Source organism: Geotrypetes seraphini, chromosome 12 (assembly GCF_902459505.1).
Source record: "Geotrypetes seraphini chromosome 12, aGeoSer1.1, whole genome shotgun sequence".
In the NCBI taxonomy this organism is placed as follows: domain Eukaryota; kingdom Metazoa; phylum Chordata; class Amphibia; order Gymnophiona; family Dermophiidae; genus Geotrypetes; species Geotrypetes seraphini.
In genome coordinates this window covers 2,553,338-2,580,018 of record NC_047095.1, presented here as the reverse complement: position 1 = coordinate 2,580,018, position 26,681 = coordinate 2,553,338, and the positions used below count along the sequence as shown (strand labels likewise).

The 26,681-nt window shown below is 46.0% G+C and overlaps 1 protein-coding gene across 1 annotated transcript in view; it reads left to right on the top strand.

Moving 5' to 3' along the window:
- The first annotated feature begins 9,252 nt into the window (after positions 1–9,252).
- Positions 9,253–26,681, top strand: part of LOC117346417 (peroxiredoxin-6-like) — an 84,661-nt gene continuing 67,232 nt past the window's right edge. Inside the window, exons 1-2 of the mRNA XM_033915949.1 lie at positions 9,253–9,414; positions 24,298–24,454. Coding sequence (XP_033771840.1) covers positions 9,323–9,414; positions 24,298–24,454 — 249 coding nt within the window. The 5' untranslated portion in view covers positions 9,253–9,322. The remainder of the gene's footprint in view (positions 9,415–24,297; positions 24,455–26,681) is intronic.

The window sequence follows — 26,681 nt, the reverse complement described above, 5'->3', positions numbered from 1 at the left end:
GATTTCTTTTGGTCTTGACTTATGCCTTGTATACTTCACATCAGGATCTATTGAAGATTCTTTCACTAAAAGTTATGACTAAGGCATTCATTACATTACATTACATTAGGGACTTCTATTCCGCCTATACCTTGTAGTTCAAGGCGGATTACAAAAGTGCTAACTGGACATTTCCAGTGAAGTTACAACAGTTTGGGGGGGGGGGGTTTGGTTACAAGGGAGGAGAGGTACCTGGATTAATTCTGGAAGAACTTGCAAATTGGATATTAAATTGCCTGTACATTACTGTGTGATATAACAAATAGATTACAGTTAGAGTACAAATAAGATTACGTTACATTTTAGGGATCTGAATACTTGGTTGGTGTTTTGGGGAGGAAGAGATTATTTAAATGGAGGTTTTGGGGGAGAATTTATCTAGGAGGAGGGGGAAGGGTTTCTTACATCTTTTCTGTTGTTAGACCAAGTACTGTATATATTCAAATATAAACCTAGATTTTGGGGCCAAAAGATGGCCCAAAATTAGGGTCTTGGTTTATATTTGAGTCTTCACCCTCTCAGATTCATCACAGGCCTCTCCCCAGGCATGTCTTAAGCCCTGCTGGTCCAGGGGTGAGCTCCTATACTGCTGCCTGTGCAGTCTCACTACTAAAAATAGCTCATGCAAGTTTCCATAGTAATCTCACTAGACTGCTTGGAGTTCAGTTTATATTTGAGCCAACTTCCCCCCCCCTTTTTTTGGGGGGAAGGTTACCTCAGTTTATATTTGGATGGGTTTATATTCAGGTATATATTTTAGTTCGAATACCTTTCCTGGAGATTTACAAATTAATTAAATTCCAAAAGAAATTGAAGACATTCAAGAGAGGGGTAGAGTGGGCAAAGGAGGATTCAGCTGTACAATTAATATGATCAGAATTGGTAGAAGGATCTGATGAGATGTTAAGTACCAATTGTGTTGTTACTTACAAGCTGAATTTAAATTTAAATAAAACAAGAGAGAACTTTAAGACACTATTTTCATTAAACATTTGGCTGAATTATCTTTTTATTCAGTGTTTTTGTATGTCATTCTTTATTTTTGGTGTGGGGTGATAGCTGGAGAGAGAGGGAAGAGAGCCACTGGACCTGTGTGTGTGTGTGTTGGGGGGGTTGGAGGGAGAGGGGATACAGCTACTAGACCCGTGGAGGTGGCTGGAGAGGGGGGGGCCTTCGTGAGCAGGGGGGAGCAATGTCGGTTCTCGGGGGGGGGGGAGGTAGAGCAGTGCCGCTGGCCTCGGGAGGGGGGCGTGGGAACGAATCAAGTGAGTTTCCCTTACTTTTTATGGGGAAACTCGCTTTGATATACAAGTAATTTGGTTTACGAGCATGCTTCTGGAACGAATTATGCTTGTAAACCAAGGTTCCACTGTACTTCTAAATCTCCCTTCCACAAAAAATCTGCAATACAAATGTTTTTTCCACTCCATGCTCACCTTTCTAAGCGTAAAAACTTGGAATGACCTAACTGAAATGACCAGGACGGAACCTAACCACACCAAATTCCGGAAGAAACTGAAAACTCATCTATTTGGCATCTAATCACTTGTATCCTCTTCTCCTCCTGTATCTTCCTGCCCTCCTTTGTCCTCCCTACCCTTTTCTAACCCCTTCCTCTGTAATGTCGCCAAGAGCTTGTATAGGTATGTGCGACGCACAAATGGAAGAAATAAAATAAATAAATAATGGTTTAAGAGAGCTGTATTGAAAACCAACTCAGAAAAAGCTAACTCTGTATTATAACACCTTTACAAAAGCACAAGTATTGATAATCTAATCTAATAAAACCCTAAGCCGCACATGCGCACTCTTACCTGCGTGCTCCCGTTTTCCGTGCGCTGTAGGTCCCTGCAGGTAGGAGTGCGCATGCGCGGCTTAGGGTTTTGTCGGCTTCAGGCGGCGCGGAGGCTGTCGGCCACAGCGGCTCTTGGCGTCTGCAGGCCACGGCGGCTGTCGGCGGCTGCAGGCCGCAGTCGGCGGAGGGCAGACGCGAGGTAAGGGGTGCTGCTGGACAGGGGAAGAGACGATTGACCTGAAAGCAGGAGCCATGTTCAGCAATTCCTATACTGTACCTTCAGAGCTGCTGTTGTGCAGGTTGTTTGCTTTTTATTTTTTTGTATATCCTTATTGCCTCAATATCTTTTAATTTTTTTCTATCCAAGTACCCTTATTTTCTTTTAACAAATAATACTTTCTGGGAGCCCACACATATTCTTTTCTTTCTCTCAGTTATGGTGTGTATCTAATAACTAGTCACATTTGCCGCATGGGAATTGCTACTGTGGCTTTATAAAAGGAACTCTTAATAAAATGAAAGATTAGGTTCTTACCTGGATAATCTTCTTTCTGCTAATCCGTGTTCGTGAACTATTTGCAGAAGGGTGTCAATCACATCTTTCAGCTCCTCCTCCTTCAACAATGGAGTTTCAATTTGCACCAAAGCAATCAACTAGTAACTCTTACCTGCGTGCTCCCGTTTTCTGTGCGCTGTAGGTCCCCACAGGTAGGAGTATGCATGCGCGGTTTAGGGTTTTGTCGGCTTTAGGCGGTGTGGAGGCTGTCGGCCGCGGCAGTTCTTGGTGTCTGCAGGCTGTGACGGCTGTCGTCGGCTGCAGGCCATGGTCGGCAGAGGGCAGAAGCGAGGTAAGGGGTGCTGCTGGACAGGGGAAGAGACAGGGGGAGAAAAAGGAAGGGAGGCCTACTGCTTGGCGGGGGGACAGGAAAGAGGTGCTGCTGGACAGGGGGGAGATTAAAAAAAGGGAGAAGGGCTGCTGCTGGATAAGGGGAGCAGTGAAGGGGTGGTGGTGGACACAGGGAAGGTAAAAGGAAGGGAGAATGGGTGGACAGCCAAGGAAAAAGAAAGACAGAAATACAGAAAGCGGCAAAGGAGAGAGAGAAAGAGAAAAAGAAATAAAGACAGACACACACACATATATTCTAGCACCCGTTAATGTAACGGGCTATAAGACTAGTGGTTTAATAATGTATCAATTATGGTTTAATAATTTCTGTATTGAAACCATCCCAGGAAACACAAATTCTGCATTGTAACACCATTACAGAAGCTCATGTAGTGTAACACCGTTACAAAGCTCATATAAACCGTTCTGAATTGATTCCTCCAGCAGTATAGCTTTCAATAAACAAACTAGTTTCAATAAACAAACTAGTTAGAACTAGTTTGGCAGTTATCAATGTAGTACCAGTTAGCAAGAGACTTATATTTGTCAATTGTAGTCTTATCTGCTGACATTTTGAGCTGGGAAAATGCAAGCAGGTCATGGGTCAAAGGTATGATGGGTTACAAAAGATGACCCACTGTCAGCTCTGCTCTATGTTTTGGGGGATAGCAAATGGGCCAATTGTCCTGGGCCCCAATAGAGTTACCATATGGCTCCAGGAAAAGGAGTATGGATTGAGACATCTGGGTTTTCCTTCCATTGCCACAGGGGGCCCCAAGCCTGCCTGAAGGAGGCAAAACTTGCAGGTAGGCTCTGGGGACCTTTTCCCAGTTTCTGCCACAGGTCCCTGTTTACCTACACCAGCCCTATCTCTATGTATGTTTCTGACCTGGAGGATAAGATGGCATTGGGGAGGATGTAATAAAATGAAACCAAGTGTGATAATGTATCTAGCAATTAGCTGTCAGTGTAAACAGATTAAAGGCCCCTTTTACAAAGCTGCGGTAGCAAGTCCCGGCACGGTAAATGCAATGCAGCCAATAAGAACTGAATGGACCGAGTCACATTTGCCGCATGGGAATTGCTACTGTGGCTTTATAAAAGGAACTCTTAATAAAATGAAAGATTAGGTTCTTACCTTTCAGCTCCTCCTCCTTCAACAATGGAGTTTCAGTTTGCACCAAAGCAATCAATCTCCACTGTAACTGAAGAAGGGAGAAGGTAGGGTACAGGGAACTCACCCGGAGATATACATTTCTGCTCTGGTAGCGCTATAGAAATAGTAGTAGTAGCAATTTGCCTTTGTGTTCTTGGCTGAAGCCATCAAATCCATCACCGGTCTTCCCCAAAGCTGGATAATAAGGTTGAATGCTCTTTGGGACAGCAACCACTCCCCTGGGTCTAGAGTCTGCCAGCTGAGAAAGTCATCCTGTATGGTTTTCACTTTCACTACGTGGGCTATGGAGATCATCTGAAGATGAGCTTCTGCTCACCTGAACAACAGTTGGGCCTCCATATTTAATGGAGCACTTCTGGTGCCTTCCTATCTGTTCAAATAAGCTACCATGGTGGCAATGTCCAAGAACACTTTGACTGCCTTTCCTTCCAGGTGCTTTCCAATGCCCTCAATGCTAGATGAATGGCTCGAAGTTCCAGACGATTTATAGACTACTTTCTCTGCGAGATGATCCATTGGCTCTGTACCAGATGACCGCCACAATGGGCCCCCCAGCAAACAGGCTGGTGTGGATCATGTCACCCATGAAGTGATTTGGAGGGGCATGCCCTTATAAAAGTAGTCCCCTTGAAGCCACAAGTGCAAGCTGTTCGTTTCCCCTGTCCAGGGAAACTGCAGCTGGAGGGAATGACGCTGCAGGGACCACCTGGAAAGCAGGGACTCCTGGAGAGGGTGCATATGCGCCCTCACCCATGGGACCGGACAATCTGCACCCAAGAGTGCTCAGAGAGCTATGCGATGTTTTGGCGGAACCGTTAGCCGTGCTCTTCAATCTCTCCCTAAGTACGGGGAGAGTCCCCCTGGACTGGAAAACTGCCAATGTTGTTCCTCTGCACAAAAAGGGTTGCAGAGCGGAGGCTGCGAATTACAGACCAGTAAGTCTCACATCAATAGGGTGTAAACTCATGGAAACTCTACTTAAAGGGAAATTGGACACGATATTGGATGAGGGGAATCTGAGGGATCCCTGTCAACATGGATTCACTAGGGGCAGGTCATGCCAATCCAATCTTATCAGCTTCTTTGACTGGGTGACAGGAAAGCTAGACTCGGGAGAGTCTCTGGACATTGTGTACTTGGATTTCAGTAAAGCGTTTAACAGTGTCCCACACCGTAGACTATTAAACAAGATGAAATCGATGGGGTTAGGTGAGAAACTAACAGCATGGGTCAATGATTGGCTGAGTGGAAGACTTCAGAGGGTGGTGGTCAATGGCACCCTCTCTAAGACATCGGAGGTGACTAGCGGAGTGCTGCAGGGCTCAGTCCTGGGACCATCCCTTTTTAACATATTCATAAGGGACTTGACCCGAGGGCTTCAGGGAAAAGTAGCGCTGTTTGCCGCCGCCGCCAAACTGTGTAATATAGTAGGTGAAAGCGATCTCACGGATGGTATGGCGCAGGATCTGATCAAGTTGGAAAACTGATCCTCAACATGGCAGCTGGGCTTCAACGCAAAGAAGTGTAAGGTGATGCATCTCGGCAGCAGAAATCCATGCAGAACATACACCTTGAATGGAGAAACACTAGCTACGACCTCAGAAGAACGGGACTTGGGAGTAATCATCAGTGCAGACATGAAGGCTGCCAAACAAGTAGAGAAGGCCTCATCCAAGGCAAGGTGGATGATGGGATGTATCAATAGAAGCTTCGTCAGCCGTAAACCTGAAGTCATAATGCCACTGTACAGAACATGGTGAGACCTCATCTGGAGTACTGTGTGCAATTCTGGAGGCCACATTACCGTAAAGATGTACTTCGAGCTGAGTCAGTCCAGCGAATGGCCACTAGGATGGTCTCCGGACTCAAGGGTCTCTCATACGAGGAAAGACTGGGCAAGTTGCAGCTCTACTCTCTAGAGGAGCGCAGGGAGAGGGGTGACATGATTGAGACATTTAAGTACGTCACAGGTCGTGTCGAGGTGGAAAACAACATATTCTTTCCTAAGGGATCTTCAGTCACAAGGGGGCACCCGCTCAAACTCAGACAAGGGAGTTTTGGTGGTGACACCAGGAAGTATTTCTTTACAGAAAGGGTGGTGGATCACTGGGACAAACTACCGGTGCAGGTGATCAAGGCCATAGCGTGCTCGACTTTAAGAATAAATGGGACATCCAGTGGGATCTCTACGTGGGTCGAGCAGCACTCTGACTTAATGGGGTGGGACAGTGGAGTGGGCAGACTTGATGGGCTATAGCCCTTTTCTGCCGTCATCTTTCTATGTTTCTACAAGGGTGGCTGCCATCAAGCCCAGTAATGCCAAGTTGTGTGATTCGGCATTGCTAAGAGCAGTGGCATAGTAAGGAGAGGCGGGGTGTGTGGACCACTCCAGGCACCATCTTTGCAGGGACACCAGCACCTCTCCACCGTCCCCCCTGTACCTATTTAAAATCTTTGCCAGCACAACTACTCTAGCCTGCTGCTCATGCTGGCCTTACTCCCTCTGAAATTATTTCCCGGTCATGGAGCCAAGAAGTGACATCAGAGGGAAAGTCAGCATGAGCAACAGTCTGGCGAAGCTGCTTGCGCTCATGCTGGTGAAGATTTTAAGAGGTACAGGGGTGGAAAGGGAGGGCATGATTGTGGAGCAGAAGGAGCAAGGGTTGGTGCAGGAGGGGGTGGAGAGGAGGGCACCACTGCCCTGGGCGTCTCCTACCCTCACTACACCACTGGCTAAGAGCTCTACAATCTGCTTCCTAAGTTTCTGTTTGTGTGACTCAGGGTGAAAGATGTGCCTTTTGCAGTGACTTTTCTCTAGATCTATCCGCAGCCTTCGATACCATAGATCATGAAATTCTTCTCAATCGTCTACAATCACTAGGGGTAGAGGGCCAAGTCTTACAATGGCTAACTTCCTTTTTATCGGATCGTCTCTCTAGAGTTAAATTCAATGAATCCTATTCCGAATTCTTCTCCTCATCTTTTGGAGTTCCGCAAGGATCAATTCTCTCTCCTCTTCTATTCAACATTTTCCTATCCCCACTTATCACCATGTCACAATCACTAGGATTTACAACCTTTTCTTATGCTGACGACATTCAGCTAATGCACCCTCTCAACCCAGAAAACACTGCAGAAATAAAAATAATCAATGACAAATTAGAAAAAATTAAAAACTGGCTAAAAAATAACAAACTGGCTCTAAACACTCAAAAAACAAAATCCATGCTTTTCACTTGGAAAAGAGATATATTCCAAAAAATACCATTCACACTTGACAATATTCCTATAGAACCGGTATCTAAGCTAAAAATCCTAGGTGTAACAATTGATGTAGATCTATCTTATCATGATCATATCAGTGTAATAGTCAAATCATGCTCTTACAGACTACGGCTTTTACGTTCAATCTCTACATTCTTGGATACTAAATCTCTCAATATTTTAGTTCACTCTCTCATTATTTCCAAACTGGACTACTGCAATTCTCTTCTAATTAATATAACTCAAAAAGAAAATAGACGTCTCCAAATTATCCAAAATACAGCAATCAAACTAATTCATAACGCAAAGAAATTTGACCATGTCACCCCCTTATTAATTAAATCACACTGGCTTCCTATAACCCATCGAATTACGTTTAAAATTTTATTTCTGGTATACAAAACATTAACCTTCAGTGAACCTCAATATATTGCAAAAATGATAGTCCCACACAAAACTTCTCGTTCTCTTAGATCCTCTTCATCACAATTGCTCTCAGTCCCTTCATTAAAAGTCATAGGCACTAGGCGAAATGATATATTTTCTGTAAAAGCCCCTACATTGTGGAACTCCCTTCCAAATTTCATTAAAAACGAAACTGACCTTGTTGCGTTTAAGAAAATTTTAAAAACTTACTTATTTCAAGACGCGTTTGACACATGAAATATCATCCTTTAAGGTCCAATATTCTTCCAATATTCTTCCCATCTCATCCTAACCCATTATTACCCGATGTGTTTTCCCTTTGATGTCAATTTCTAACAAAAAACAACATTGTAACTTTTCCCCTTTCTTCCCACCCCCTCCTGTTCGTCTAATTTTGTCCGTCTTATGAGTGACTATTGTAAATTAAATGTATTGCCACATTCTGATGGTTTTTAACACTGTACATCGCTTAGATGTTATTATAAGCGATCCATCAAATAAAGGTCAAACTTGAAACTTGAAACTTCCAAGCAGACTCGCAACTACTGCAAACATTGGGTTGGCGCTAGACTAGATGACACTTCTAGAGCCGACTTCTGTGAGCATCAGAGCAGTATCAGGTTGTGATGATGTGATGCGTGTATATTGTATGTACTCGTATTGCAAGACTTTGCTTGTTTAGAAGAGTCACTACACTCTTGCAGTGTCAGAGAGAGAAGAACAAATCGGCTCAGTTGTGATGTGTGTATACTGTAAGTACAGTGGTACCTCAGTTTACGAGTGCACCGGTTTGCGAGTGTTTTGCAAAACGAGCAAAACATTTGCAAAATCTGCGCCTCGATGTACGAGCGCTTCCCCCCACGCGATCTGGCACCCCCCCCCCCCGCTCACATTGCCCCCTCGCCGCGATCCAAGAGAGCAGGAACTAAGGCCTTGAGCATGCACAGATGCTCAAGGCCCAGCAAACAGGACAGATCTTCGGGCACCGGCATGTCCTGTGCATTGGTGCCGGGTGCCAGATGGGGGTAAGTGATGTATTCGGGTGGGTGATGGGTACAGGGAGGATGTCGGATCGCGGCGGGGGGGGGGGGCCTTTGTGAGTGGGGGGGAGCAATGCCGGTTCTCGAGGGGGGATAGAGCAGTGCCACTGGCCTCGGCGGGGGGAAGTGGGAACGAATCAAGCGAGTTTCCCTTACTTTCTATGGGGAAACTCGTTTTGATATAGGAGCACTTTGGATTATGAGCATGCTTCTGGAACGAATTATGCTCGTAAACCAAGGTACCACTGTGACATTGCTTGTATATCAAGTTAAAATTTCATAAAATGTTTTACTTGTCTTGCAAAACACTTGCAAACCAAGTTGCTTGCAATCCAAGGTTTTACTTTATTAGCTCGCACTGCAGGTTGATAAAAGAAGGAAGGATAAATTTCATCCTATCCTTCAAAACCGGTCCTGTTTCGTAACATTTTCGGAAAATTAACTTTGCTTCTAGACAGTCTAAAGAAGTTCCTCAAACCTCAACGTACAGTTTCTTCCCCACATCCATTGCATTTGAAACGACTTAGAAAAAAAAAAAAAAAACCCCAACGCTTGTGCTTACGTCACCTACTCCCGCGCTTGTGCCCACCCCCATATGCCGTTTGAAGCTCCACCTTCCCCCCGTCCATTCTGGTTTTAAGGCGTGGGGCACCGCCCCCGCACCGTTTTCTTTTCGTTTCGCTGCTACTGTCGCCATGCCGGGCCTTTTGCTAGGGGACATCGCGCCCAATTTCGAGGCGGAGACCACCTGTGGCAGAATCAAGTTCCACGAATTCCTGGGCGACTCGTACGTAGCAATGGGGAGGGGAACAAGGGACGCTCGCGCTACCGCTACCGGTTGTGCTTTCATGGTTCTAGAATGATGCTGCGCTTGCGTGGTCTTGCGCCCCCCACGCTCTCTCCGGGCTTCGGGAGTCGCATGTCCTGTGTAGGTTGCGGCTGTGCTCTTGCACCTGCACCTTGGCTTCCAGTTTTTGGTGGATTTGCTAGGGGGATTGTGAAATGGGCAGGCGTGCTGCTAGTCTTAAATTTAACTGTAGGCAGTATAACTATAAGTAGCCCTTAAGACGCCCTTTCCTTAGCTATATACGTCTTACGCCCATACGCATGTGTCTTGATTTAATGTTAATTGGCACTAAATCGGGTCGTTTGGCCCCCGTAACGATCACAAGTTTTAAAAGGAAAGGAAAATTTGACTAGTTATTGTGCTGCTGGGTAAAACATGGATCTCCCGATTGAGCAAGTCACTTAACCTTTGGTTGCCTTAAGTACAAACTTAGGTTTTGAGCATTCCAGGAACAGTGAAATACATACTGTGTCTGAATGTAGCTCGTTTGATCAACAATGGCAAATGGTGTGAGCTACATCCAAAATCCCTTATTCTAGTTTTAGCCCAAAGAAGGTTGAGCGAAGTGTTTTTAAGGGGAAAAAAAAAGTGAAATGGGCTAAGAATAACCGACAACAAGGTTCAGCTCTTCTGCCATCAATACCAATCTGTCTATTTGATGGCTGCTGAAGGCAGTGCTGAAACTTCAAGGTCCCCATCTGTCCTGTAACTCTCCCCTCACCCCCCCCCCCCCAATCTCTCATTTTCCACTCCTATCTGCTTATCTGCAGAGGCAACATGGTGGTTAGCATATATGCATTTTGGCTATGTGCCCTACTCCATTTGAAGCAGGAAGTTTGAAGGGGGCAGGAGCCTGTTGAGGTCCTGAGAATGACATGGGGACAAACTTATCCCCATGGGCTCTATCTTCATTCTTGTCCTGCCCCATCCCTGCAAGCTCTGTCATCTGCACAAGCCTGGAACATTTTAAAATTGTAAGTGTTTGAGGCTTGTGCAGATGAGGATACAATGCATCTCCTATAAACATTAATGGCAGTGGCGTCACCCCAGAAAAATAATGGTAAAATGCCCCTTGTGAGGGGGTGAAGGGAAATTAAGAAGGAAGCAACAAGAAAGACACTGGGCACTATGGAGGGGGAAGCAAGAAACAGGGAAAGAGATACTGGATTACTATAGAAAGAGGCAGTGTTCTATGTGGATTAGGAATTGGTTATTGGACAGAAAATAGAGGGTAGGTTTAAAATGCCACTCTCAGTGGAGGCTAATATTGAAGTGCTGTAAGGATTTATACTGGAACTGGTGCTACTTAATGTCATCATAAATGATCTAGAAATTGGAACAAGTGAGGTAACTAAATTTGCAGATGAGACAACTTATTCAACGTTTTCAAAACACACGACGTCTGAAAAATTGCAGAAAGACCTTAGAAAATTGGATCTGAGCATGCAAATAGCAGATAGAATTTAATGTGGACAAGGTAATGCACATTGGGAAGAATAATGCAAATCATACTTACCTTATGTTAGGATCCACCTTAGGAGTCTGCACCCATGGAAAGGATCTAGGTGCCATTGTAGACATTATGCTGACATTTTCTGCCCAGTGTGGCAAAAAAAAGCAAGTAGGATCCTAGGCATTACTAGGAAAGGGATGGTAAATAGGACCACAAATATTATAATGCCTCTGTTTCACTCCATGGTGGGTTATTGCCTTAAATATTGCACACAGTTCTAGTTGCCATATCTCAAAAAAAGATATAGCAGAGTTAGGAAAGGTCCAAACGAGCAACCAAAATGATAAGAGAGAAATCCTCTCATATGAGGAAAGACTAAAGAGGTTGGTGCTTTTCATCTTGAAAAAGATAAGGTTGAGAGGGGATATGGTTGAGGTCTACGAAATCTTGAGTGATGTAGAATGGGTAAGAGTGAATCGAATTTTCATACTTTCAAAAAGTGCAAAAAACAGGGGTCACTCAAATTATATGGAAATACTTTTAAAACAAATAGGAACAAATGATTATCCCAGGACAAGCAGGCAGGTATTCTCACTAGTGGGTGATGTCATCCGACAGAGCCCCGATACGGACATCTTGCAAGCATGTTTTGCTTGAAGAAACTCAGAAGTTTCGAGATGCCCGCACCGCGCATGCACCAGTGCCTTCCCGCCCGATGGTCCGGGCGTGTCTCCTCAGTTCTTTTTCTTCCGCGGAGCTGAGAAGTCTATCTTCAATTTGCGCCCATTGAATCTCTTTTTTTGCCTTCTGTTTTGCCGCGGGTTGAGTTCTTTTGGCTCTCCTGTGCATTTATTTCTTTCTTTGATTTCTTTTTTCAAAAAAAAAAAAATAAAAAATTTTTCATTCCGATACCGGGTCAGCCGCGTGGCTGGGGCCCCGCGCCTTCGACCTTGCGGCGGAGCTTTTCCGGCCTATGTCCCGGCCGATTACCGTTTTTAAAAAGTGTAGCAAGTGCCAGCGTGCGATTTCGCTCACGGACCCTCATCGACGCTGCTTACAGTGTCTGGGACCGGATCACTTCCCGAAATCGTGCCAGCCTTGCTCCACTCTGATGGCGAGAGCGTTTAAGCGCCGCTGTCTACTGTGGGAGTCCATGTTCAAGATGGAAGCTTCATCGGATCCTGCAGCTTCGACATCGACATCGACGGGTGCTTCGACTCCTTCAGCGAAGCCCTCTACCTCCCCGGCTGCTTCGGGCCTCCTGAAACCGGCATCGTTCACACCGGTTTCGGCCCCGGCTTCGACGCCGGTGCCTTCCTCCGTCTCCTTGGAGCAGGTATCGACCCCTACAGTTCCACCGGTGGTGCTCAAGGTGCCGAAGACTGGCAAGCAGAAGCACGCAGCACCGAAGGAGCGCGGAGACCGTGCGGAAGGGCCCCCTTTTGGTGCGGATCCCTCCATATCGGCTTCGTTGCGGTCCCTTCTGGAGGCTCAGTTCATGGACCTCATGCAGACCATGGGGCCTCGGCTGATTGCCACCATCCAGGGTGACCTCCCAGCTTCGGCTTCGAGGGGCGGACTGCCCCCTCCTCCTCCTCCTCGCCGCACGACCTCGTTGCTCGGTGAGGAGGAGCGGCGAGCGGTGTCCGGGTCCTCGAGGAGGTCCTCCGTTAGTGCTGTGCCTCCTTTGGAACCGATTCCCTCGAGGAGGGCCTCCCTTAGTGATATTCCTCCCTTGGAGCCCATCCCCTCGAGGAAAGCCTCGTTTAGTGACCTGCCTCCCTTGGAACCGGTTACTCCGCCCCATGACTCAGTGTGGCGTCCACCTTCGGGGCCACCCAGTCCTGGGCATAGCAGGAAGCAGGAAGAGTTCTTCCGAACCCCCTATCAAGCCTGGGCGGTGTCGGGGGAGGCGCCGACTCTTCCGCCTCTGCGATCGACGGCATCGAGTCCGATCTGCTCCTTGGAGGCGTCTGACCCAGTTTCTCACAGACGGGCTCGATCCTCTTCCAGGCATCGAGAGGGGCATCGATCCAGACATTCTTCGAAGCATTCCTCTTGACACTCGACCGTCTCGCCTCAGAAGAAATTGCCTCAGTTGGGGTATGCTGCTTCGACTGGGTCTCCTCCTCCAGGCCCAGAGTTCGAGGACCCCGAGGTTTTCTACTCGTCCTGTTGCTCGCAGGCCTCTCTGGAGCCTGAAGCCTCTTCTTCTTCTAGTCCGTCTCGCAGACCGGCGACGGCGGACCAACTGTCCTTTTCATCGTTCCTCAGGCAGATGGCAGATGACATGGACATTACTCTCGATGCTGGGTCTCGATATTCCAAGGAGTACCTCGATACCATGCACTTGCCTCGTCCTCCAGCAGAGTCCTTGCGGCTTCCCCTGCACAAGCTCCTCAACCAGACCTTCATGCGATGCTTCGAGTCTCCTTACTCTATCCCTGCAGTCCCTAGCAAATTGGATGCGCGGTACCGCACGGTGCATCATAAAGGCTTCGAGGGTCCTCAGCTTTCTCACCAGTCCCTCCTGGTCGAATCCTCGCTCGAGCGGTCTCATCCTGGCCAGGTCTATGCTTCAGTGCCTCCGGACCGCGAGGGCAGAACCATGGATAAGTTTGGTCGACGCATCTATCAGAATTCGATGATGACGTCTCGAGTCTTGAATTACAATTTCCACTTTGCAGCCTACTTGGAATTTTTTCTACCTGTGCTTCGGAAGTTCACACCATACATCGAGTCCCAGGCTAGGTTTGAGTTTGAGGAAGTGGTTGCTTTGCTGTCCCAACTTCGGCTTCAGTTGATGCAATCTGCCTATGATGCGTTCGAGCTCTCAGCCCGAGCGGTGGCCTGCTCGGTGGCGATGCGCTGGTTGGCCTGGTTGCGGACCATTGATATGGACCCGAATCTTCAGGACCGCCTGGCGAACGTCCCGTGTGCTGGGGCGGATCTTTTTGACGAATCCATCGAGACTGTCACGAAGAAGTTGTCTGACCACGAAAAGTCCTTCCAATCTATCCTTCAGCCGAAGCCTAAGCCTCAGCAGTCTCGCCCGACGTTGATTTATCAGCGGCGTTATCAGCCGAGGCAAACTCCACCTGCGAGGCAACCGGCGAAGCGACAGCCTCCCCAGAAGGGTCAGCCTAAGTCTCAGTCGCCTGCTGTCCCTAAGACCACTCAGCCTTTTTGACTGTCTCGTCGAGGGCATAACCAACCTCGTTCTGCCTCCCCCTGTTTTTCCCATCGGAGGGCGCCTCCATCATTTTTATCATCGCTGGGAGGCCATAACAACCGACCTCTGGGTCCTTACTATCATCAAGGAAGGATACTCTCTTCATTTCCATCGGGTCCCTCCGGACCACCCTCCAAGAGAGTATCCTTCCAACTTGACTCAGACCGCCCTTCTTCTTCAGGAAGCTCAGGCTTTGCTCCGGCTTCGTGCCGTGGAGCCGGTCCCGACGGACCAACTGAACCAGGGGTTTTATTCCCGGTACTTCCTTGTTCCGAAGAAGACGGGCGACCTGCGACCCATTTTGGACCTCAGGGTCCTCAACAAATTCTAGTCAAAGAGAGGTTTCGCATGCTGACACTTGCTTCTCTCTACCCCCTCCTCGAGCAGAACGACTGGTTATGCTCTCTGGATCTCAAGGAGGCCTACACTCATATTCCCATTCATCCGGCCTCTCGCAAGTTCCTCAGATTTCGGGTGGGACATCTCCATCTGCAGTATCGAGTGCTTCCATTCGGCCTGTCTTCGTCCCCCAGAGTCTTCACCAAATGTCTGGTGGTGGTGGCCGCGGCCCTCCGGAACCAAGGTCTTCAGGTATTCCCCTACCTCGATGACTGGCTGATCAAGGCTCCCTCTGCCTCAGGGGTCATCTCAGCCACCCTGTCAACGATTCTGTTCCTGCAGAGTTTGGGATTCGAGATCAACTTTCCCAAGTCTCATCTACAGCCGACCCAGTCTCTTCCCTTCATCGGGGCTGTCCTGGATACCGTACGTCTCAGAGCATTCCTTCCTCCTCAGCGCATGGATGCTCTTCTTCATCTCTGCCAGTCTGTGTCTTCTCGCCAGACCATCTCAGTGAGACACATGATGGTCCTCCTGGGCCACATGGCCTCTACAGTTCATGTGACGCCGTTTGCCAGTTCATGTGACGCCGTTTGCCAGACTCCACCTCAGAATTCCTCAGTGGACCCTGGCATCTCAGTGGACTCAGGTGTTGGATCCGTTGACTCGACACATCACAGTCACTCCTGCTCTTCGGCAGTCTCTACTCTGGTGGATGACCTCTTCGAATCTATCCAGAGGTTTGCTGTTTCATTCTCCTCCCCACCAGAAGGTTCTCGCAACTGATTTCTCGACCTATGCCTGGGGAGTGCATCTGGATGGGCTTCGCACTCAGGGATTCTGGACCTGTGCAGACCGACTCCATCAAATCAATCTTCTGAAGCTCAGAGCCATCTTCAATGCTCTTCAAGCTTTTCAACATCTGCTTCACGACATGGTGGTCCTCATTCGCACCGACAATCAGGTCGCCATGTATTATGTCAACAAGCAGGGGGGCACGGGCTCGGCCTCCCTCTGCCAGGAAGCTCTCAGAGTCTGGGATTGGGCGGTTCGCCACAACGCCTTCCTCAAAGCTGTCTACATTCAGGGGAGGGACAATGTCTTGGCGGACAAACTGAGTCGTCTTCTCCAGCCTCACGAATGGACACTCCATTCCAAGCCCCTTCATCAGATCTTTGCTCAGTGGGGAACGCCTCAGATAGACCTCTTTGCAGCTCCCCACAATTTCAAGCTGCCTCAGTTTTGTTCCAGGATCTACGCTCCTCATCGCCTCGAGGCAGATGCTTTTCTGCTGGATTGGAGGAATCGCTTTCTGTATGCGTTTCCGCCATTCCCTCTCATTCAAAAGACTCTGGTCAAGCTGAAGTCTGACCATGCCACCATGATTCTGATAGCTCCTCGGTGGCCCAGGCAACCTTGGTTCTCCCTTCTACTTCAACTCAGCAGCAGGGAACCGTACCTACTTCCAGTGTTTCCTTCACTGCTTACTCAGCATCAGGGGGTCTCTGCTTCATCCCAACCTGCAGTCTCTCCACCTGACAGCTTGGTTCCTCTCAACGTAACTCCGCACCAGTTTTCCCAGGCGGTGAGGGATGTCTTGGAGGCTTCCAGGAAGCCTGCTACTCGTCAATGCTACTCCCAAAAATGGACTAGATTTTCTTCATGGTGTATTTCCAATTCTAAGGAGCCTCAGCGAGCCTCCCTATCCTCTGTTTTGGACTATCTTTTACATCTGTCTCAGTCTGGTCTCAAGTCGACATCTATACGAGTCCACCTGAGTGCTATTGCGGCTTTCCATCAGCCTCTACAAGGGAAACCTCTCTCTTCTCATCCTGTGGTTTCCAGATTTATGAAAGGACTTTTTCATGTCAATCCTCCTCTCAAACCGCCTCCAGTGGTTTGGGATCTAAATGTCCTTTCTCAGCTTATGAAACCTCCTTTTGAGCCTCTGAGCAAGGCTCCACTAAAATTTCTCACTTGGAAAGTGGTTTTTCTGGTGGCCCTCACATCTGCTCGCAGGGTCAGTAAGCTTCAGGCCTTGGTGGCGGACCCACCTTTCACAGTATTCCATCATGACAAGGTGGTCCTCCGCACTCACCCGAAATTCCTGCCTAAAGTGGTCTCTGAATTTCACCTCAACCAATCCATTGTGCTTCCAGTGTTCTTTCCAAAGCTTCATTCTCATCCTGGAGAATCAGCTCTTCACACTCTGGACTGTAAACGTGCTTTGGCTTTCTACTTGGATCGCACCAAACCACACAGAACTGCTCCTCAACTTTTCGTCTCCTTTGATCCAAACAAGTTGGGACGACCTGTATCGAAGCGCACCATCTCCAACTGGATGGCGGCTTGTATCTCTTTCTGCTATGCCCAGGCTGGATTACCCCTTCCCTGTAAGGTCACAGCCCATAAGGTCAGAGCAATGGCAGCCTCTGTAGCCTTCCTCAGATCGACACCGATTGAGGAGATTTGTAGGGCTGCCACTTGGTCCTCGGTTCATACGTTCACCTCTCATTATTGTCTGGATACTTTCTCCAGACGGGATGGACAGTTTGGCCAAACTGTGTTACAAAATTTATTCTCCTAAGTTGCCAACTCTCCCTCCATCCCATTGAGGTTAGCTTGGAGGTCACCCACTAGTGAGAATACCTGCCTGCTTGTCCTGGGATAAAGCAATGTTACTTACCGTAACAATTGTTATCCAGGGACAGTAGGCAGCTATTCTCACGTCCCACCCACCTCCCCTGGGTTGGCTTCTCTGCTAGCTACCTGAACTGAGGAGACACGCCCAGACCATCGGGCGGGAAGGCACTGGCGCATGCGCGGTGCGGGCATCTCGAAACTTCTGAGTTTCTTCAAGCAAGACATGCTTGCAAGATGTCCGTATCGGGGCTCTGTCGGATGACATCACCCACTAGTGAGAATAGCTGCCTGCTGTCCCTGGATAACAACTGTTACGGTAAGTAACATTGCTTTTTTGCTCAAATAATAGTTAAGCTCTGGAGGTCATTGCCAGATGATGTGGTTAGCATAGTTGAGTTTAAGAGTACCTGGAGGAAAAGTCCATAGTCTGTTATTGAGACAGACATGGGGGAAAACCACTGCTTGTCCTGGATTGGTAGCATGAAATGTTGCTACTATTTGAGTTTCTGCCAGGTACTATGACCTGGATTGGGTACTGTTGGAAATGGGAAATTGGGTTAGATGAACCATTGGTTTTGCTCAGTATGACAATTATGTTCTTGGTATACACTTGGACCCAGGCAGTTTCAAAATCAAATTTTCCAAAAAAACTCATTGCTTATAGAAGTGTTTCTGGAACATACAAAAATACAGTGCAGACATATATAAAAGTGGAGAAAAACAGACCCCAGTTCTCTAGCTCCCCACCTTATAATAAATCAAAGCCCTTCTCATCATAGGCCTGTAAAAAAAAAAAAACCTCCACATTAAAATGATAAATGACATTTATATCTGTCTCTCAGAATCTTCTCTTTATTCCTTCTCTAAAATTGATTTAATACGTTGCGCTCCAATAATTTTGCCATCACTGCCCCTACTCTTTGGAATTCGCTGCCTAACTATTTGTGCAGTGAATCCGATATAAAACAATTTAAAGCAAAACTAAAAACATTCTTGTTCCAGGATGCTTTTGGATAACTACTGTCCTAATAAGGACAAAAAAATTAAATCAAATTATTATTTTTTACCCTAACCTATTGTATTTTCCCTTTGTGTTGCACTTTTCTTTAACGACTGTAGTTCTTCCCTACTTTCCCATTGTTTGAAGTTGGTCCATACGTCTTATCTGTGCTTTATTATGACACTTGGATTTTATCCAGTATCCCCAGTTTTAATATGTTTTTATGTAATTTTATTGTACGCTTAGAAACCTGATTAAGCGGTTTAAAATTTTTTTTTAGTAAACTTGAAACTTGTTTCATGTCTATAATGTTACAATTCTATATATTCCTTTAAAGTTAACAGTATAATCTAAATTTGGAAAGGTTATACTGTGAACATTACAGGAATATACAGAATTGTAACATTATAGACATGAAACAATATTTGGGAGACATAAAATGTGAGTCTTTATAATTTTGATGTGGAGCTTTTTTACAGACCTATATAATAAGGGCTCTGATTGATTTATTGCGAGTTAGGGAGTTGGAGAATTGAGGTCTGGTTTTCTCCACTTTTTTATATGTCTGTACTGTATTTTTGTATGTTCCAGTAACACTTCCATAAGCAGTGGGGTTTTTTTTGTTTGTTTTTTTTTGGGGGGAGGAGTTTTTTGGGGATAGTTTGTTTTATTATGTTCTTGGGTTAAGGGATGCGCAGCTGAAGGTTCACCTAGGGCAGGGGTAGGCACTTCCAGTCCTCGAGAGCTAGGTCAGGTTTTCAGGCTATCCACAAAGAATATGTATGAGATGGATTTGCATGCACTGCTTCCTTGAGATGCAAATATATCTCATACATATTTATTGTGGATATCCTGAAAACCTGACCTGGCTCTGGCTCTCGAGGACCGGAATTGCCTACCCATGACCTAAGGCAGGGGTGTCCAACCTTTTGGCTTCCCTGGGACGCATTGGCTGAAAAAATTTTTCTGGGGTCGCAAAAACATTACATTAGAGATTTATATTCTGCCATTACCTTGCGGTTCAAGGTGGATTACAAAATAAATAAAAAACGGAGGGTTACAATGGAAGAACATTTGTCCTTTCTGGAGAGGTAAAGAGTAGTTTATGTAGTTTCTGTGTGGCGGGAAGGACGATAAGTTTGAAGTTATGGCTGTTTCAGGAATTTCTTGAAGAGTATAGTTTTTATTTCTTTTCTGAACGTCTTGTAGTCTGGTGTCGTTATCAGTAGGTTAGAGATTTGGTTATCTAGTTTAGCTGCTTGAGTGGCTTGCAGCAAGACAGAGGAGGGAGCCGGCAAGATGGTAAACACCCGGGGGCAGCAGAGGAAAACACAGCATCGCTCCCGACCGGGGCCGCAGGTTGGACACGCCTGACCTAGGGCATTGGATACTCTTAGCCAGCATTATCTGCCATGGACACACTTTTATGACCCTGGGCAAGTAACTTTGTCTCCTTGTTCGGGTTATGTGTTTAATTTGTAAGATCTTTAGGGCAGGGCTTGTGATTATCACCATTATGTATAGTGTAGCATGTCTTGCAAGGCTTAAGATATATTTGTGGAGGGGGACTGGAGGAGTTTGCTGTGGCATGGTTACCCTTTGATGGTATTAATGATAACTAGAAAGGCCGGTTTTGCTCTCTGACTAACCCTTGCCCCGTGAGAGGGTATTCATAAAAAGCAGGATGGACAGAGAAAATATGAACTGCTAACGGATGAATGTGCATTTGGGCTGTAAACTGTAGCCTGAGGGAAGTATTTAATCTGTTAATAAGTGACCGTCTCTGTGAAAAGGTGACTAAAGTAGCAAAATCTAAAATGTTGGAGTAGCTGATTTTTCTTATCATGGGGGCCATAAACAGTCTGAAAAAGTTGCATGTTTGAACTTCTGCAACACTATTTTATTTTTACATAAAAGGATAGGAATTTGGACTGTTATATTACAAACTGTTTGCTCTAACAGAATTCATTAACACCTAATGTTTTTGTGTCTGGTGATTTTAAGGCTTTTTAAGAAACCATTTAGTATGGGCCGCTGCACTAACTGCCCTGAAGCCTAAAGCCCATAGGGATTTAAAGTGCTTCAGGCCCTTTGCAGCACGGCTTTGTAAAAAAAAAAAAAAAAAGGGGGGGGGGAGGGGTAGTCATCTTTCTCCCCAGAGATGGTCATATATTTGCTGCTAAGCTTTAATAGTAATCAGCATGTGGAAGAAATCTGAACTCCTTGCAAATCAATATCTATTGGACCAACTTAAATGCCTAATAAAACTTTAAGGGCCTCTTCTACTAAACCGCGCTAGCGGTTTTAGCGCAGGGAGCTGCGCTGAATGACCTGCACTGTTCCCGACGCTCATAAGAACTCTATGAGCAGCAGGGGCCATTCAGCGCAGCTCCCTGTGCTAAAATCACGAGCACAGTTTAGTAGAAGAGGGGGTAAATGTTTGTAATAGGTACGAATTGATAGCATTGAAAATGTGAAGTTCTTCAGGTTGCAGCAGTGCAGATTTTTTTTTTTTCCCCCTGCCCTGTCAATTGCCCTCTAGTGTGCATTATGGGCCAATCTCTGGAAGGGAGAGGCTAAAGTGATGTCTGGCTCTTGGCAATGGTAGTCATAATCCTAACTGCTGAGCCTGCCAACAATCTGCACTTGAAACTGGCTGGAATGAGATCCCAGCAGTAAAAAAACCTGAATTGAGGTGGAGACCTGCCAGCCCAGAGGCCTGCATATCAGAGGTGAGAAGGTTCTAGTTGATAGTGGGTTGGAGGTAGGTGTGATGGAAGCAATTGCCCGCTTGTGATATGGTGATTAACCTAGACTAGTACATGACTGGCCCAACCCAACTATCAGGCAAGATTTGCTGGTTGTCAGGGGCAGCAAAAAACAGTTGCAGTCAAAGCAAAACAGTTGATCCTGACAGTAACACAAATTCATAGAACCACCAATGCTTACTTTTTTAATCATTAGGAAGTGTGTGAATGACTTTCTTTTTTTAATTTTGCCCTCATTTGTGTGTATGTGATAACATATCAAAGTTTAATATCTAAAAGCATGATGTCGAAGAGAGAGAGCGGATTAAGGGCCTGAAGATTGAGTGGGAGGAGAGGCATAAGACTGAAGTTTTACCTAGAGCAGTATTTCTGAAGCCGGTCCTGGAATACCTCTTTGCCAGTAAGGTTTTCAGGATATCTGCAATGAATATGCACGAGAGATTCCCATATAATGGAGGCAGTGTGTGCAAATCAATTTCATGCACATCTATTGCGGATATCCTGAGAACTTGACTGACAAGGGGAGTACTTTAGGACCAACTTGGGAAATACTGATGTAGGGTGCCCAGTACCCTTGCACCAGCCCCAGACCAATGTTTCTAAATCTGATCCTCAAGTATTTCCTAATTGGTCCAGTTTTCAGGATAGCCACAATTAATACGTGACACAGATTTGCATACACTACGTCCATTTCATGCACATCTTTATGCACATAGATATCTTGAAAACTGGACAAGCTATGGGTACTCCAGGGCCAGCTTGTGAACATTGATGTAATACGCTCCAGTAGCCTTTAGTACATTGTCTCTCAAACTGTGTGCCACGGCACAGCGGTGTGCCACAAAAGATTCCAGGATTTGACTTCATTTCTAAAAATTCCCTTTAAGTATACATTAGAATAGATGGCATGTACGTTGCATATGCAAGAGTCTGTCAATGTTATGAGTGTCTATGTGCATACAGATTAGAGGTCTGCACGGGGATTGCGGGGATCCCGTGGGGGGGGGGGGGGGTCCTGCGGGAATCCCTCCTAAACCATGGGACTCCCATGGGGACCCCCCTCTGATCCATGGGACTCCCATGGGGCCCCCCTCTAGCCAACGGGACTCCCACAGGAATGGAAGGCTTTGGAAGCAGGGTTCGTCTATATAATATAATGGACATGTCAGCCTTAGTAAAAGAGGGGGTTTATAAGGTTAATTACCTGAACAGAAAACAAAAAAAAGGGTTCCACCAAAGAGATTCCACAAGGAAAACAGCAGCGCAAACACAAAAGAAACTGTGGAATTGATGATCCTGTCAGAAGTAATTACTGCTTTTTATGGGGACGGGCAGGGATGGAGGTAATTCCTGGTGGGGATGGGTGGGGACAGAGAGGATCCTGGCGGGGATGGGTGGAGACGGAGAGGATCCTGGCGGGGACGGACGGGGTGGATGGGATTTCTGTCCCCGCACAACTCTCTAATACGGATACAACTGCCCAGAAAAGCATCATTCTTTGATGTGAAAACTTAACAGCAAACTTGTAGTTTTATTTTTTATGTAGTAATTATCCTAACTTAAGCAACAAAGCACTTGAGGCTTTGTTACCGTTTGGATCTTCTTATATTTGCAAACTTGGATTTTCAGCTCTGCCAGAAATTAAATTGAAAAAAAGAGGACGACTGCAGATGGTGGATGATGAAAATGCATGTTTGCTTGTTGACTATTGAGCTGCATTTTGAGTTCATTTGCAGTTCAAACAAGCGCCTCCATCGCGTTGATTAGCATTTCTATCTACTTTAGTTTCACCGTTCTTACAATTACCCATACATAGCTTAAAGAACTTTAAATAAATAGCTCTCAAATTTAATTTTTTGTTGGTTTTGCAATTTTATAATTTGTTATAATGTGCTGCGAGCAACATTTGCTCTGTTTAGTATTCCAGAGCTAAAAAAGTTGCTGCTGTTCTAGTGCAACAGTTTAGTTCAGACTTTACCATACTAATCTTAACGCCTAATGTAGAATTTTTTTAGCATGCGAAAATCTAAAGTAAAATTACTGTGCTAAGTAAAGCACAGTAAGCATATGAAAAGCAGAATCTACAATTTTGGATTGGCGGGCCTTGAAGGAGGAGGGACCGTGCATCACTCCAGCTTCATAAAAAGGTACTGGGGAGGGTCAGGGGAGCATCCGGTGGCAGGAGGAAGTGGGCATCCCTCCTGCCTTTTTTTAGGGGGGGAGGGAGGAGGGAGGAGGGGATGGCTCGAGGGGGGGAGGCTCTCAGTTGGCATCCCTCCTGCCTATTTTCTCTCATGTGGGGGGAGGGAGAGACGCCATGGCAGGAGGGAAGTGGGCATCCCTCCTGCCTATTTTCTCTCATGCGGGGGGGAGGGGTCGACATGTCTGGAAGGAGTAGGCAGCCTTCCTACCATTTTTTTTCTCACACGGAGGAGAGGCGGCATGGCTGGAGGGCCTTTTGCTGCCCTGATTTCCTCTGCCATGTCTCTGATGATGTCATCAGGGACATGGCAGAGGAAATCAGGGTGGTGGAGGGCCGCGAGGCAGCGTGTTTGGAGTGCTGCAGGCGCTGTTGGAGCCGGGAGGTTTGTGGTCGTCTCGTGGTGGGAGGGTCAACGGGGGTTCGGGTGTGCCGGGGGAAGGGTGGGCGACGACAACGAACTGCCTTACAGGAAAATTGAACCCTAGGGACCTACTGATCATGGAACACGCAAGTGGGAGTGCGCATGCGTGCTTAGGGTTTTATTATTATAGATTAAAATTTGTTCAGCAACCTCTACATGTTCACCAAAAGGCTTATAATTTGGCACAATTAACAGTTGGCAGACATACAGTAGAACAAAAAGAGATACATTTTTTTATTTTATTTTATTTTTTTTTTTACCACCCTTCTTTACAGCTAGGGTTTAGTGACAAATGGGCTGTTCATAGTCCTTAGAAAGCATATAGGCTGGCTAGAATGTAGGAGTGTTAATGTTCAGTGTGGGGCAGCTATCTCACTAGAATATCCTAGTGTGGGGCAGCTATCTCACTAGAATATCCTAGTGGGGGCTTCCAGTCTGCCTACAAATAAATAAATTATAAAATGCTCATTGCAAGATGAATATTTTTAAACTAACATGCTACTTTCTTTTTCCATTGGTGGAAGGGGGGGGAATGTGTGAATGGCTTGCAAATAAGCCTCTGTAGTAGGAATGTTCATTTCTCCTTGCATATCTGGTAATATCCCTTCTCTAGAAGTTGTAGAAAAGATAAGTTGAGTGAATACAGGGCCCTGTTCTCAATCCCTTATTGAGAGACAGAATATTTGCTCAATTTATGCTTTTGCATTCTTGCATGTGGTGTCTGAGCTGGGCCCCCTCTCACATGAGTTTTTTTTTCTCTTCAGATGGGGAATCCTCTTTTCCCATCCTAGGGACTACACTCCAGTGTGTACAACGGAGCTTGGCCGAGCAGCACAGCTGTACCCAGAATTTGAGAAGCGTGGTGTTCGAATGATCGCCCTTTCAATTGATGATGTCAAAGATCATCATGGGTGGAACAAGGTACTATCAAGGAAGTGAAGTGGGTTAACCCTTGTACTTTGCAACCTGAAGTTGTGTACTATTATACATGGCAGTGGATTACCAGAGCCTGAACAAAGATTTGTAACTGGCTATAGAGATAAACGATAAGTATCTTTTTCCTTCTGCTTATAAGAATAGGGTAAACACTAGAAAATCAATAAATTTAAGAGGAAATGTAAGATGGTGTATGCAAGTTTTGTTTCTAAATTGGTTTCTCACTGAATTCCCTCATCGAATTTATCTTAAATGGAGGGAGTTTTTTGGTTTTATATTTTAATTTGTAGAGGGTTTTTTTGACACAAGCAAAGTAAATGGCAAAACAATTTTTAATATGCAGACAAATTATCTAGTATAAGTAAACCAAATTATGTGAATTCACTCTTAAGATAAATATATAAACCAGGGGTGTCCAACCTGTGGCCCAAAGGCCGCATGCAGCCCTGTGAAGTATTTTGTGTGGCCCTGGTTGAGGGTGATGCAGTGCAGTGTTCTCCCCAGAAATTTTTCCATCCGGGTGGCATGAAAAAGTAGCTGGACGGGGAAATTTGGTGGTGGGGAAAATTAAGGGCTCCTTTTACTAAGCTGCAATAGCGTTTTTAGCGCGTGCAGAATTGCTACGCTACACGGCTAGAACTAACGCCAGCTCAATGCTGGCGTTAGCGTCTAGCACGTGTGGCAATTCTGCGTGAGCTAAGTGCGCAGTAAAACCGCTATCGCAGCTTAATTATTATTAGTTATTTTCCAGTGCTCAATATGACTGCCTTTCTTAAGGTTTGACACTTGTTCCATAATATTTTTATTAAATTTAAGAAGTATCCAATTCTAGAAGTGGATAATTAGATATTTGCCCTCTTTTAAATGGTATAGAGCAGCGTCTCTCAAACTTTTTTAACTCCGGCACACTAAATGCAACAAATGTTTTTCAAGGCTGGAAAAAATTTCTAGGGAGAACACTGTTGCCGTTAGTTTTCAAGGTCCAATCACGTCAAAGAATGATGCTTATCTGGGCAGTTGTATAATAAAAAGAATGGATAAGATAACATGAGAAGTGAAATTTTCATGAATCAAAGGGATACATACCCTGTAGGTCCTAAAAGCAAGCTTGTGGATTAGATATAAACTATGAAGGCAGTGGTGTACCTAGCATATGTGACACCCAAGGCCCATCATTTTTTGACCTCCCCCCCCCATCTGTATGAAAAACATGATTTTTAGTAACAATCCACACATCACTTACATACTGCATACACCCATTTTAAAACTAAACAAGCCAGACTAGTACAGATCAATCCTAATTGAAAACCATGTCTTTCGAACACACCTTCGCCTAGTATGGAATATGTAATCACAAACTAGCCCCTCTCCCTTTTACAAAAACTGTAATGTGGTTTTTAGCCATGGTGGTAACAGCTCACTCTCAGAATTCTGAGCCATTACCACCATGGCCGGTGCTAAAAAACATTCTACATTTTTGTAAAAGGGGGGATAAAATAGAAAAACGTAGACAAAGGTTAAATTGAACCACCAAGAAGCTGGACTCTGCATACAATGCAACACCACAGAAACAGCGATGCATCTCCCCTAAAGTAAAAAAATAAATATAATTTTTTTCTACATTGTCTTCTCTGGTTTCTGCTTTCCTGATAGTCTGCTCACTCTCTTCCTTTCATCCACTGTCTACCCTCTCTCTGCCCCTTCTATATGGCATCTTCTCTCCTTGTATTCCCCTTCCATCTCTCCCTTCACCCCTATTATTCTAGCATCCTCTCCTCTTCCCTTCCCTCTCCCACACCCCCGTGGTCTGGTATTTCACTCTCTCCTCTCCCTTCCCCCCACTTCCATCAGCTCTGCCCCCTTTCTTTCCCTCCAACCCAATTCCATCCAGTATTCTTCCCCCTTATGTCTCTCTCTCCTTTCCCTGCACACCAATTTCATCAGCATCTGCCCCCTTTCTCTCCCTCCACCACCCTTCTATTTTCCTCTCTCCCTCCAAACCAGCAAGGTCCCATGATGACTGCTTCTGTTGCTTCTGCAAGATCTAAGTGACGTTGGAGGGGGTGAGCTGGCAGATGCGGCAAGGTTCCGCAATGACTGTAGCTGCCGGTCCACCCCTTCCGACATCACTTACATCTTCCGGAGGCAGAGGTGGCAAATGCAGTCATCGCGGGATCTTCCTGCACTTCAGTGCGGCTGCCGACTCTGCTTC